The 13,565-nt window shown below is 45.0% G+C and overlaps 2 protein-coding genes across 3 annotated transcripts; one reads left to right on the top strand and one right to left on the bottom strand.

Moving 5' to 3' along the window:
• Positions 1 to 1,127: 1,127 nt before the first annotated feature.
• On the top strand, positions 1,128 to 7,208 carry erlec1 (endoplasmic reticulum lectin 1). The gene is made up of 14 exons (XM_028989493.1): positions 1,128 to 1,482; positions 1,885 to 1,986; positions 3,413 to 3,493; positions 3,822 to 3,899; positions 3,997 to 4,057; positions 4,139 to 4,191; positions 4,283 to 4,506; positions 4,634 to 4,772; positions 5,808 to 5,969; positions 6,048 to 6,107; positions 6,212 to 6,336; positions 6,531 to 6,608; positions 6,683 to 6,758; positions 6,843 to 7,208. The coding sequence occupies exons 1-14, from the start codon at positions 1,336 to 1,338 to the stop codon at positions 6,912 to 6,914; spliced, it is 1,458 nt and encodes a 485-aa protein (XP_028845326.1). The 5' UTR covers positions 1,128 to 1,335; the 3' UTR covers positions 6,915 to 7,208.
• Positions 7,209 to 8,268: 1,060 nt separating this feature from the next.
• On the bottom strand, positions 8,269 to 13,207 carry gpr75 (G protein-coupled receptor 75). 2 transcript variants are annotated; one of them, XM_028988803.1, is made up of 4 exons: positions 12,499 to 13,207; positions 12,150 to 12,399; positions 10,873 to 10,987; positions 8,269 to 10,363 (listed from the first exon to the last, which is right to left on the bottom strand). In XM_028988803.1, exon 4 carries the CDS (start codon positions 10,254 to 10,256, stop codon positions 8,619 to 8,621), a length of 1,638 nt encoding a protein of 545 aa, XP_028844636.1. In that variant the 5' UTR covers positions 10,257 to 10,363; positions 10,873 to 10,987; positions 12,150 to 12,399; positions 12,499 to 13,207; the 3' UTR covers positions 8,269 to 8,618. The 2 variants fall into 2 exon arrangements, with proteins under 2 accessions (XP_028844636.1, XP_028844635.1); XM_028988802.1 differs by having other exon boundaries at positions 10,877 to 10,987.
• Between the last annotated feature and the right edge of the window lie 358 nt (positions 13,208 to 13,565).

The following is a 13,565-nucleotide window of genomic DNA, read 5'->3' as shown; positions in this document are numbered from 1 at the left end:
ATCCAGGTCACGGTAATCCAAAAAGGGTTTAATTGAAGGCAACTGGACTTCTGTATGCTGTTGTGTTTGATCTCTGTCAGGAAGGCAGGTTTCCCAGCAAGTGTGATTTCAGATGCCTGAAGATCGTAAAGGACACAGAACCACCACCATCAGCTCCATTTGAATTCCCAACTGACCATTAAGGAACAGGACGAAAAAGCAGATGCCCAATCATGGACAAATTGTGATCCCCATGGACCCTGGATTGAGTGTCGCAGGGGATCAAGCGGCCATCTGAAAGATGGTCCCAGGTCCATGGCACTTTGTGGTTTTGTCTTTCGTGAAGGTCCCCGCCTGCATCTTTGTCAAGCTGCGACACCCCCAAACAAGAGGTGTCAAAAGCCAGAAAATGGCTTAAGGTGTCATGACGAGAAAGACAAGGCAAAAGTTTTGATATGAACTATTGTGGTGTCATGAATTGTGACATCATGGTATTTCAACAGGGGTGCGTACACTCTTTATATTTACCAAACTTCAGATAGTGCCACAAATCCATTATATTATACCACCTCAACAGATCAATTAGTTGTCAACTATCCACTAATGTAAGTGCCTATAGTTTGTGAAAGTGAAGTGATTGTGGCTGTGAAACACTGTAGCACAGGACATAACAAAATGTGTCCTCTGCTTTTACCCTTTCACCGTTAGTGGGCAGCCATGACAAGTGCCCGGGGAGCAGTGTGTGGGGACAGTGCTATGCTCAGTGGCACCATGTGTAAGGAGGAACCCCGAACTGGCAACCTTGGGATGATGGCTCTGCTTGTCTTCTATTACTGGTAAAATTAAAAAGACATCAGTATAAACTCAGTATAAACTTTTTGTAGAAAACAAAAGGGTGAACTTGTAATATTTTACCTGGTGTATGACCCCACCACACCTATTCTGCAACCTCATAACATAGTATTGAATGTTAATAAAGAGTGATGTTGCAAAGTGTTATATGCACCTGTTTTACTGGGGGGATTCATATTTACGTTCTATGAAGTGAAGTTGTTCACACTGGGCCACCCTCAAAAGTGCCAAGGCGGATGCGGAAGTGACGTCACGACGTTTCGGCTACATTGATTTTTTTTCTGGGCGCCGTCCGTCGCCGACTTCAGGCAACTTGGAACTTGTCCGGAAAGGGACGTGGCAGCCGCTCCGCTCGGTTCCTGCTGCAGCTGCTGCTGGCGTTGTCAAGTAAGCGGGGGACGGCTGGCCGGGAAACGCTGCACCGCAGCCGAGCTTTTACTCTTCCGGCACCGCCGCGTCCATGCCGGAGTAGCAGCGCGAAGCGAAGGCTGCCAAGCCGGGGCAATGCACTCAGCCGAGCTGCTGTTAGCCGTCTTCTTCTTCGGTCTGCCGGGGCTGTGCGTCGGCGTTTCGGCGAACAGAGGCGGCTCTCCCGTGTTCACCGATGAAATCCCCTTCAAAATTACCTGGCCCGGTAACGAGTTCACGCTGGTAAGCCGACACTGGGCAGCGTAGCTGGCTTGCTAACACGTTTAACAGGCAAATGTGTGTGTGTGTGTGTGTGTGTGTGTGTGTGTGTGTGTGTATACAGTACAGGCCAACAGTTTGGACACATTCATAGTTTTGATGCCTTCGGTGAGAATCTACCAATGTAAATTGTCATGAAAATAAAGAAAACACATCGAATGAGAAGGTGTGTCCAAACTTTTGTCCTGTACGGTATGTGTGTGTGTGTGTCTACTGTATGTACAGTATAATAAAAACATTGCTGTGCTTTTTACACCAGGATCTGGCAACGTATCAGCAGGATATTTATTCACGTCACGCCCGTGTTGTCTCGCAGGTAAAACAGACCAGATTTGAATTAAACGTGTGTTGTGGTTGTTTTGGCAGCCGACGTCAGCTCTCTACAGAGAAGATGATTTTCTTATCATGACAACAGCAGAGGAGGAGAAGTACAAGTGTCTGCTGCCTTCCTTGGCAGGCGCAGAGGAGGTGAGTGCGTCGCTGTTTATGTGGCGAAACTAACCATGCGGCCATCCTTCAATAACAATAATAATTACATTTTATATCGAGCCTTTCAAGACAGCACAGTTCACTTTGTCTAAATGATCTTAGAGCTCCAGATAGCAGGAGCTTAGTGGGTAACACACTCGCCTGTGAACCAGAAGACCCGGGTTCAAATCCCACTTACTACCATTCTGTCCCTGAGCAAGACCCTTAAGTCTCCAGGGGGACCGTCCCTGTCACTACTGACTGTAAGTCGCTCTGGATAAGGCCGTCTGATAAATGGTGTAAATGTGAGGCTGGTGTGAGGTATGGAATGCCGTCCTCTGTCTGCACCGATGAGTGTTGGGGATCAACAGGTCGGGTGAATACTGAGGGGCTGCAGCATGGAGGCACTTGTAGGATTTCATTGGAGATACAGACAGTGGTCCTGCGGTCATTTATAACCTGGAAAAGTCATGGAATTTGAAAAAAAAAAATAATAATAATAATTTTCCAGGCCATGAGAAGTTTTGGAATATGAAATAAACATGAAAAGTGATTGAAATCGGACACATGAATGTATATCATGAATTACATCGTTTCTCGCGCAGTCTTACGGGAACTTTTAACGTTTAAACTAGTGCGGGTTCTATAGTATCTCTGCTGGCTTTACGTAGTGAACCACGTCACGTTGTGCTGCACACGTTGCTTCCATATTCCAGCACCTCCGCAGCCGTGTGTCTCCTTTTAATTACTGCTTTCAGTTTAGTTTAACGATCTTCTGGTAAATTTGACTCTTTGTGAAGTTTTTTTTTTTAGAGAACAAATGGTCATGAAAATTTGGCTTCAAGTCATGGAAGTCCTTTTGTAAAAATGTGACAACCAGATTAAGGTAAAAGTGTTCCCAAGTTGGCTTGGTACCAGTGAGGACTGCACATATTGTGTCCTATTATGTTCAGAATATGAGATTATCTGTAAACCCAGGCAGTTCAGTAGTGCTTCTGTGATTTCTTTAACAAATTTATTTTTACACATTTACAAATGTGCTGCTTCATTTAATGCACCTTAATCTGCTTACGCCAGGCTTGATTCATGGCTAATAAGATTTGTGATCTGAAATCACATCAGAAGCATTCACAACGCAGAAGCTTCTGTAAAGTGTATTGACAAATATAATGAGGAGAAAACTGTAGGTTACTGTGTCTGTGGTTATTGTTTGAATGCGTGGGGCTTTGAATGTGTACTGTTCCTCTAAAGGCAGCACGTGATTTACACTGATCTGTAAATTCACAGAATACTTTAACACCATTAGTATTCCTTCACAATGAAAATCTTCATTCTTGGTTGTAATTGTTTTTGTGCACAGTTCATTGTCTGTCCTTTTTTTTTTTTTTTTTTTTTTTTTTTTTTTTTTGCACCTCCCCTCACACAGGATGAAAGGAAGGTGTACAGCGGTCCAAGCCCAGCTGATCTTCTAAATCCGTTATTCAAACAGAGCAGCTGTTCATACAGGGTGTGTCTCGTCATTATTTTACTTCCTGCAACAGTGAAGTTCCTGTTTCTGTGGGTTCTGTTATTTATATATGAAAAAAATATCTATATTTATTTTATACTTTTTTTCTGTTCCTCTTTAACACGTTAGGAGCAACCAATCTATGTTACTAGGGCAACCCATAAGATAATTTTGCACAAAAAAATTAAACCTCCATGTCTTTATTGATATACTAGAGGTGTGAAGTGTCATCATCCATGGTGTAGGGTTGTCTTTAAGATGTTTTTAAAGCCATTAAATCTTTTAGATTCTATAGACAACTTGAAAATGGACAACTTTTGCATTTTAGATAGAGTCGTATTGGACATATGAGGTGTGTCATGGGAAACACGTGAAACAGTACCATGAAGAGAAGGAGACTGGGCAGGTCAGTACAGCAGTTTTCCATATCTGAAAAATCATTTCAATAAGGCTCTGTGGGTAAAAAATTATTTTAATATAACGCGATTCATTGTAAATTTCAGAAAATGAATGTTCAAGAGTATTTCCTTGGAAAAATAAGGAGGAATGATGATCCTTCAACAGGTAGAATTATTCAACTTTATTATTAAAGATGGCTTCTTATGTGCCTTATGTTATCCTTTTTTTTTTTTTTTTTGCTGTTAGAGTATGAATCTGAAAACGGACAAGATACTGAGAAGTCTGATGGCGATAAAGAGGTTATTAAACATTTTATTTACGTTTTTTTTTCCCCAATTGTATTTTAGTCTTTCGCGCATTTTTCAGGTGTCTGTTACTGTTCCCATACAGGTACCCACTAAGAATGTGGAAGGCCAGTTAACTCCTTACTTCCCAGTGGAGATGGGCAATGGGACCCCCTGCACTCTGAAACAGAACGAACCTCGCTCCTCCTCCGTTCTCTACGTCTGCCACCCTGAGGCCAAGCATGAGATCCTCTCCATCGCAGAGGTAGCCACCTGCGAGTACGAGGTTGTGGTCCTTACACCGCTGCTCTGTGCACACCCTAAATACAGGTACCCGCTTCTGTCACCTGTTGACCAAGGCTGCCCTCTCACCTTATTCTATTTGGCGAGATACATTCCTAAAGCTTCCCTGCATAGCGTGCTGCTACGGCAGTAATAGATGGGTCTGTTCTCACAGGTTCCAGTCTTCCCCAGTCAACGCCATATTCTGCCAGGCGATGGCTGGCTCACCCCTGAGACCTCAGCGTCTCTCCCAGCTGGACAAAGAGCAGGAGGAGCTGCTCAAGCCACCCTTCGGCTCAAGCAGTGATCGAGAGGTGAGAAACAGGGGTATACAGTCTGGTGGTTTTCTTGAATCGCCTGTTTATTAACGTGCCTCCTGGTGACCGTACCGGCACGACCTGGCTCTTACTCCAGGAGCTTTGTTATTAGATTATCTTGGTGTGGTTGGTAAAGAGCTGCAAATAAATTCCTTTTCACCATCTTATTCCATTTGTCCCCTGTGGTTAGTTATTTTAGCATAAAAACAAAAATGAAGCATTAAGCCCAAAAGAAAGACAGAAATCAAATGTTCCAGGGCTAACTGGACCAACCTTGAAGATACTTAGTCAGTTAAAGAGCTCCAGTTGGGGAGGTTGCTATTTCTCCTTCCCTTGGCAGTGATAAATGCCTCTGTACTCTTTGAATGGACTTCACTTTCTGCTGAGTGTGCAGTGATCCAGGCATCCAAGACTCTTACAGAAACCCCCACAGAATCCCTCTGAGGAATTGATCTAAAAGAAAAGAAAAAAAAACATAAAAATTCTATACATCTGCTTTACACTCAACTTTATCAAGTTCTCTTATCAGGATGCACCAGATCTCACCAGTGTGGTTATAATTTCTAAGAGGCTCCAGTGTTACTAACTACGAGTTTTCAGTCTCGTGTGATTATTATGGATTTTTATTTTGTGCTTCAGAGTCCGTCCATTAGGGATTTACGTCAAAGACTTTCCTGATACATGGGCACGATATTCTTTAAAATTTATATGCCGGTCCGATGTTTGATAGTATGACCTTGACTATTTAATATTTATGAAGTAAATGATAAGAATGATATTGAATTTTTTTCACCTGGAGAGCAGCTTTATAAAATATGGAGCTATTTCAGCGTGGAAGATAAATCCAATGTTATATAAACCACCGTTTATGTAATAATTTAAGCAAGGTCAAGCACACGCAGCAGACCAGTATCTCATGGTATAGCAGTCCCACTCACATTTTTTACGCAGCATTTGAGGGTAGTGTCTGTAATTCAAAATGCATTTGTTTTTGGTTTTTTTATTCTGCTTGCTGATTGTGGTATTTTACAGGAGGATGTGTCCCCGGTAAGGGAGGAGGCCTACTCTGCCACCCATAAGCCAATGGCAGTTGGCGGACAGGCCCAGGTCACTGTAGGCACCACTCACATCTCGCGCCTTACAGACGAGCAGTTGATCAAGGAATTCCTGAGCGGTTCCTACTGCCTTCATGGGGTGAGACCTTAACCCTTACCCGTTCCTCCAGTCCCGTCTCCGAAAAGAAAACTGATACTAACCGGATGTCTTTTCCAGGGGGTGGGATGGTGGAAGTATGAATTCTGTTACGGCAGACATGTGCACCAGTATCATGAGGTATGTGTTTTTAGGTTTAGAAACCTTTTAAGTGCCAAGTTAGTTCTTGGAGATGGCAACAATCGTTTGTATGACGTTTTGTATGGATCATTGTATGACTGCAGGACCGAGAACAGGGGAAAAATATAGTGGTCGTGGGGAACTGGAATGAAGAGGAGCATATGGAGTGGGCAAAGAAGAATATCGCCCGTTCCTATCAGCTCAAAGATGATGTGGTTCAGAAAGTTAAGTAAGTCACTCGTACCATGGCTGCCCACTGCTCACCAAGGGTGATTGGTTAAATGCAGAGGACACATTTCACTGTGTGCACCATGTGCTGTGCTGCTGTGTATCACAATGACAATCACAAAAAAACAATTAGACGTACTAGACGTGTTTTTCTAATGAGTTCTTTCCCTGTGTTGGTTACTGCTACTAAATCAGGGTGGTGTCCCACTTCTATGGACACGGGGATGTATGTGACCTGACTGGGAGGTCAAGGCAGGTCATCGTCAAGCTGAAGTGAGTGAGAGGGCTTTTAATGTGTGTTGTGTGCGTGTGACTTCTGTCCCCACCGACGTGTCTCTTGTCCGCAGGTGCAAGGATTCAGAGTCTCCTCATGCAGTCACCGTCTACATGCTGGAGCCCAACACCTGCCAGTATGTTCTTGGGGTGAGTTTTGGAGATGGAGATGTTAAGTGGACCTCACGCCTATTCGGTTCTAATGAAACTGCCTGGTTTTTATCTCCACTTTAGGTCGAGTCCCCGGTCATTTGCAAGATCCTGGATACAGCTGATGAAAATGGTCTTCTGTCTGTACCAAGCTAGCAAATGTGAAGCTGAGGACAGAAAGGACTGTTAGAGAGAAACTGAAGAGTGAATGCCTAAATGGAGACGCAGCACAGCTTCAGATCAAGATGGAATGGAATGCAAATGGAAGCCTTAATGGAATCTGGGACCACACCCTTTTGGAAACACTGCAAATCCAACCCTAACTCTGTTGGCATAGATGGTGACACTGAAACTTTTATTCGTGCTGGACTCCAAATCAAATGGACGCCTTATATGCTGAATGTCGATAGGCGTCAGACAGCTCCAAGTGCTTTTTTTTTTTTTTTTTTTTTTTTTTTTTTTTTTTAAATCAGCACATTGTTCATTTAGCCCTTGGCATAACTGTGAAGTCACATTGAGATTTTTATCGTGGCTTTTTGTTATTTTACTGATTTATTTATTTTGAAGAGTTATTGTGTGGTGTTGGGCTTTCGCCTTTGCGGGTATTTTATCTTGATGTTAATGGTAGACCTGGATCTGGGTTTGAACTTTTTAAGCTGCACTTACAAGGTAGTGTCGTCGGTGACAGGATGTTCTACAGACAGACTGGCATTTCTTTTCTCTCTGCAAATAAATATCTTACACTGGAAGTGACCACTGGTTTCACATGCAGTGGGAAAACACCCTGGGGTTGCGATAGATCTGCACAGATGAACTGAATAAAATGTTGTGGTTTAATGGACCTTGACTAATGAAGACTGGTGCATGTTGTTTGCCTAATATTCAGGGTTATTACGCTCATTAAAAACCTGCAACAGTCTTGGAATAAAAAAAAAAAAAGAAAGAATTTTCCGGAAAATTTTGGAATACGAAATTGAAAAAGTAATTGAAATCTGACTGACACATGAATGTATCGGTCTGTAGTATCTCTGCGACCACGTTACATTGTGCTGCAAGTGAAGTGATTGTCATTGTGAAGCACACATCGAAATGTGTCCTCTGCCTTTAACCATCACCTTGGGGACTGTGTGTGGGGACCGTACCTTGCTCAGTGGGCCCTTGGCAGCTCGGGATTGGAACCTTATGGGTCCGCTTCCTTAACTGCTAGGCCACCGTAGAAGAAACACTGTCATTTAACTTGAGCTGTTCTGGGTTGTCATAAATTTGGTTTCACAATATTTGGGTAAATTTGACTTTTTGTGATTTGCACAAGAGTTTCAGAGAAGATATGGTCATGAAAAGAAACCTGAATATTTTTGTAGTGACCAGCAGAGGGCGCTGTTAAAACGATCCGTTCTGTACCACCAGATGGCGCTGGTCTGCCACCTGGTTTTATCGTGGATCTTGAAACACGTGAATTTAATGCCAAAAAACACAGTAGTTTCAGTACCTGTGCCGGTACTATGAACACTGAACTTGCAAAACATTTAATAAGTTATAGAAAATATAGACACCCACAAACACAACATCTTCATGAAGAGAAGGACCATCTAATTGTTACAATATGAAAAATGCCATGTCGAAGTAAAAATAAATCTTACTCGCTCCTGTAACACATTTTATTAATGGTGCCTGTGCTGATACCGACTCGCTCACTTTCCACGTAGATGGCAAAGTCGAGGATGCCAAAAACAACGGCGTTTTCACGTCAGCTTGTCCTCCACCAACCACTGATCTGCACATAAAAATACTAAAGAGGTACATTTATAACGGAACGGACTCCGCCCAGTTCGTTAGAGGAAAGCAGCCCGCCCGTGACCCTCAGACTGAAGGTATGGGGATCTGGTGGACTGAGGTGCTCTCGAAGTCCTGCAGCACCTCCTGGTGGGTGTGGTAGTGCATGGCAATGTAAGACTTGGCGAAGCCCGTGGTCTGGGAGGTGACGGGCTGGAGGCCGTTGGGCGAGCTGGGCCCGGCCGACGGGCTGCTGTTGTAGATGCTGTAGTAGGGCTCGATGCGGGTGTTGATGGGCGTGGAGGTGCTGGGCGGGCGGTGCCTGCGCCCGCCGGTGGCCTTCGGGCTGGGCCCGCTGTCTCGGGAGTGGCTGGGCCCGCAGGCCTGGTCCACCAGCCTGCGCTGGGGCTTGGGGGACAGCACGTAGGCCGAATTGGTCTCGTGATGGGAGGACTTGTTGCGGTTGACCTCCAGGCTCCCCTTGCCCATGGCGTGCAGGCGGGTCTTGTGCTTGCAGCAGAGGAAGCGCAGCGCCACGAACTGCAGGCAGCAGAGCACTCGGCGGCGGAGGCCCGCGCTGTTGCGCGAATACACGAACGGGTTGATGCCGGACTTCAGGAAGATGAGGGCGAAGCCGCACAACTCGAACTGGTAGTGGATGAAGTTGCTCTCGGGCGACAGGACGTCCTGGGCCAGGGACACGCCCATCGGCAGACAGCACAGCAGCACGGAGATCACGATCACCACGCACGTCACCACCGCCCTGGAGTCCTTCGCGGTGGCCAGGTTGACCGTGGAGACCAGCTGGCAGCAGGTGGCGCCCTGGGCCGCCCCCGGCACCATGGCCTGAGGGGTCCTGCTGGCGAACGGGTGAGTCTGTACGTGCTGCAGCTTGTTGTAGCTCTGATTGCGGCGAAGGGATGGGACGGGGACGGCGCACTGCATGCCCTCGAAGCCCGCCGCGATAAAGGGCGGTGGCGGCCGAGTGGCGTCTACGGTGATGACGGGGCACTTTCGGACCTGCGCGTTCTTTCGCAGCGTCTGGGCGATCATCACGTAGGAGACGGACACCACGCCCACACAGAAGGCAAAGTCCGCAAGATAGACGTACAACACCACCTGGGCCCGGGGCCCCGCCAGGCCGAAGTGAGGCAGGCAGGGCCCCGGGGCGCGTGGGTAGGCTCGTACCGTGACCAGGGCCGCCAGGGTGAAGCTGGAAGTCCACAGCAGCGTGGTCAGGGCCAGGGTGCACGGGAAGGACGCGGTGCGGTTGGGCTGCTGGCCCAGCACCATGCGCAGGCGGTGGAGGGCGATCACAGCCACCGTCTCCAGGGACATGATGATGAAGCCCGAGCTGGTGAGATGGAAGGTGAAGCAGAAGCCCTTGGAAACGCCCCCGCCGCCGTCGCCGGCGTCCAGGTAGAGCACCAGCGCGAACATGGGGGCGGTGACACAGCAGATGAACAGGTCGCAGAAGGACAGGTTGAGGATCATGAAGTCAAAGTTGGTGCGGAATTTTCGAAAGGCCGGGTCGAAAAAGGACAGGAACACCACCAGGTTCCCGTAGGAGCCCAGCGAGAAGATGAGGATGAGGAGGAGGGAACAGGAAGTCAGAGTGGCGGTGTGGATCAAGGCCCAGCTGGAGGTGGAGCTGCTGTTGAAGGCCTGATGCCTTGCGATGTCAGCCAGGTCCAAAGGCCACGCCGTGCTGTTCATGGTGCACATGAGGATGGCGAAGGTTACGGCTTCCTCCCTACGCCAGTCATCGGAGAGCAGGACGGTGTCCTTTGTCCCTTTTGCTACTGCTGTTGCATGTGGGCAGTTCTAAATCTCTGAGGGAAACCAAGAAACAGGTTGGATGTTAATTATGAGCATCATTATTAATGCGTGACCATATTATCCATGTGATTATTCTCCTGCTCAGGTTGTAAAAAAAAAAAGATAACCTGGGCGGCTAAATAAATAAAAAGAGCTGAATAATGCAACAATCTACTGACAGCAGGGGCAGTTTATTAACTATATAATGCCAAATTGAAATTTAACGAGAGACATTAGCGTCTGGCGAACGTGCAACATGCAGCCCCTCTCTCTCTCTCTCTCTCTCTCTCTCCCCACCCCCACCCCCAACAGTAAAATCGCACGCCTGCGTTCTCCATCAGACAAAACCGGAGCACGCAGAATGAATAAAAAAAACCCAACAACGATGCATTTTGCAGATGTATTATGTGAAATGGGTGGGATGGATCTACATATGAATTACGTAACAGTGTTTTTTTTTGGCAAGTAATTGTCGCTATTTGCAGTTCTAGTAAAAGAAAAAAAAAAGGGGGGGGGGACGCACCCACCGTTTGCATCCCTGCCCGTGTCGGTTCTCGACCGGTCCGTCGACCTGACCCGCCGCGCCACACGCTCTTTATTCCATTTTGAACAAATCCATCCATCTTCGGTTTCCGACACTGGAGGGGAGAGAGAGTGAGAGAGAGAGAGAGAGAGAGAGAGAGAGAGAGAGTGAGTGAGGGAGAGGGAGAGAGTGAAGTCACAGGCGACGTGCGCGCGCCCGGGCGCGCCCCCGGCTCCACGACGCAATTCAACCTCCGCGCGCCCGCGCGCTGACGTCACAGGCGGACGCGCGCTCCCCTTACATGCTTTCTTCAAAATGCTCCTCCAGCTCGCCTCGTTGGGTCAAGAAGGTTCGAGAAAGACTCTTTTTTTCAACATATTTGTAACATATATTTAAGCAGTGACATCATTAATTAAAAGCACATTCGGTGTCCTTTCATCTTCTTCTGACACAGATTTAATAAACAACAAATATGTCATTATGTGCATCATTAACAGTGTTTCTATAATCCAAAATCCGAAATTGTTACATTTATAAATTTAAGTTCTCACTGTGTATGTTTTCGCTGCTAAAAGAATACACTAAACACACATTTCATGTATGAAATTAATATACTTATCAGTAATTGTACTACACTGTAAACCCGGATAAGTTGGTTGTACTTAAACAAATGGTTTAAGGTATTGACAGTAGAAAAATACATTTCAAGTATGGTCAATTTAAATATACAAGGGTCAGAATTAAAAATATTTGTTATATGCACTTAAATAATCAGCAATAGAAAAGAAAATTGAAGGCTACTTAAAAGTACAAGTCAGAACTTAATATAATAAGTCAAATACACTTAAAATCCTAGTCTTTTTAAAATACAAATTAAAATATTTGGGATAAGAGAATCCCAATTAAAATCTTTTGTCAATGACCACACAATGCAGCACTTTTAATTTATTTTATTGAAACACAGAACAAACCAACAAATGCGTTAACAATGATGCTCTGTATAAAAGACCAGATGAAAATCCAGGGGCAGTGGTGGCCTAGCGGTTAAGGAAGCAGCCCCGTAATCAGAAGGTTGCCGGTTCGAATCCTGATCTGCCAAGGTGCCACTGAGGTGCCACTGAGCAAAGCACTGTCCCACTGCTCACTCAGGGTGATGGGTTAAATGCAGAGGACAAATTTCACTGTGTGCACTGTGTGCTGTGCTGCTGTGTATCATTTGTGACAATCACTTCAAAATAACAGTGAGGTAGCTCACTTCGACCTAAATTTAGCATTACCTGTTGAATGAAGGTAAAAGTGTTTTTCAAGCACTTCGGGTACTGCAGCTGAAGTGCGTAGGTAAAGCCAAACAAGTGGCACATTGCTTGAGGTAGGTTGGTGAGTGCTTCCATTGCCAGGTTGCCCTCTAGGATGATGCCCACTCTTGAGGGGTTGAGTTGTGACAATGTTGTGACAATGCCTTGTGACAATGTCCTCATAGCAGAGGATTCCCACTGGGATGTCCATGGAGTCTCCCTCAGTAAGACTCTACATAGAGCAAGAATGAAACATTCAAATGCACGTTTCAAACTACAAATGTTCCAGCAGTTTCTAATTAGTAGTATTTGAATAGAGAAAACAACTCACCTTGTTCATCCACAAAATGGTTTCCTCGTTACAGCAAGCAAAATTCCTTTGAATGGTTCCAAACTTGAGAAAAACAGACAAATGTAGACAGAAAATAAATTGCTTTGTAATGATAAGAAAATGGGCCAACTTTCTCTGTATCCTCCAACAGACAAGCAAAGACTTGTCTAGAGTTTTCAGCCAATCACAACATGGCAGCACTGTGGCCTGCGGTAAAACTTGATAGTTTAAGTTAGTTAAACTTATAAAATTTGAGTGCACCCAATGACTGTCTCAAACACTCTTCATATACTCATACTGTTTAAGTAATGCAACAAAACAAATTTTTCATAGTGATATTTACTCAAACTGTTTGCATAGAAAGAACTTTCGGGTTAACAAAAATGCAATATGGGCATTAGCTGTACCAAAAAGAAAGGGGTTATTTTAAAGAAAAATAAATTTACTAAAGTGTATTAAAATTAAATTATAAACTATATTTTGCCTCACGGTTTTTCCTTCCTATTAATATCTAAATAAAAGTGTCAGGGCATGTGTGTAAATACATGGACTTGGTCTCCCCTCGCAGCTACAACAGGTTCCACCCACTCTCCTTGGAAGGATTTCCTCAGGATTTTGGAGTGTGTCAGTGGGAATATATCTGACGTCGAAATCAGAGTAAAAAGCTGCAAATGAAACATGCACAAACAAATAAAAGCTCCCATACAATTCTTTATTACAAACGCATGTATTGGCTGTTTTCAACATAAGCAAACAGGACTTCTGAGGAGAAAAAGCAGTTTTGGCACTACGCTAGGGCTGTGAAGTACTAAAACTGAATAAAGTGTTAAAGACAATCTCCAGGTCACAAACAGGAAAAAAAAATAGTCTTAAAAAAAAGTAAAAGAAAACTTTCTCAATTGGATTGCTTGATTGAAGCATTAAAAAAAAAACCCACACTGCATCCATGATCAAAACTAACAAACTCAAATACATGGCACACTCTCACCCACCACAGTGTTGCGATCAGTCACATCATGCTCCCCGCAACGCACATGCAGCAGCAAATAAAAAATAAAATCGGCTGC

This window comes from Denticeps clupeoides, chromosome 8 (assembly GCF_900700375.1).
Source record: "Denticeps clupeoides chromosome 8, fDenClu1.1, whole genome shotgun sequence".
In the NCBI taxonomy this organism is placed as follows: Eukaryota; Metazoa; Chordata; class Actinopteri; order Clupeiformes; family Denticipitidae; genus Denticeps; species Denticeps clupeoides.
This window is presented reverse-complemented; position numbering and strand designations above follow the sequence as displayed.

Coding starts and splice junctions, on each gene's coding strand:
- erlec1 (XM_028989493.1), top strand. CDS start 1,336: ATGCACTCAGCCGAGCTGCTGTTAGCCGTCTTCTTCTTCGGTCTGCCG. Junction 4,773..5,807: donor GCTCAAGCAGTGATCGAGAG/GTGAGAAACAGG, acceptor GGTATTTTACAG/GAGGATGTGTCCCCGGTAAG. Junction 6,337..6,530: donor GATGTGGTTCAGAAAGTTAA/GTAAGTCACTCG, acceptor CTACTAAATCAG/GGTGGTGTCCCACTTCTATG.
- gpr75 (XM_028988803.1), bottom strand. CDS start 10,256: ATGTGCACCATGAACAGCACGGCGTGGCCTTTGGACCTGGCTGACATC.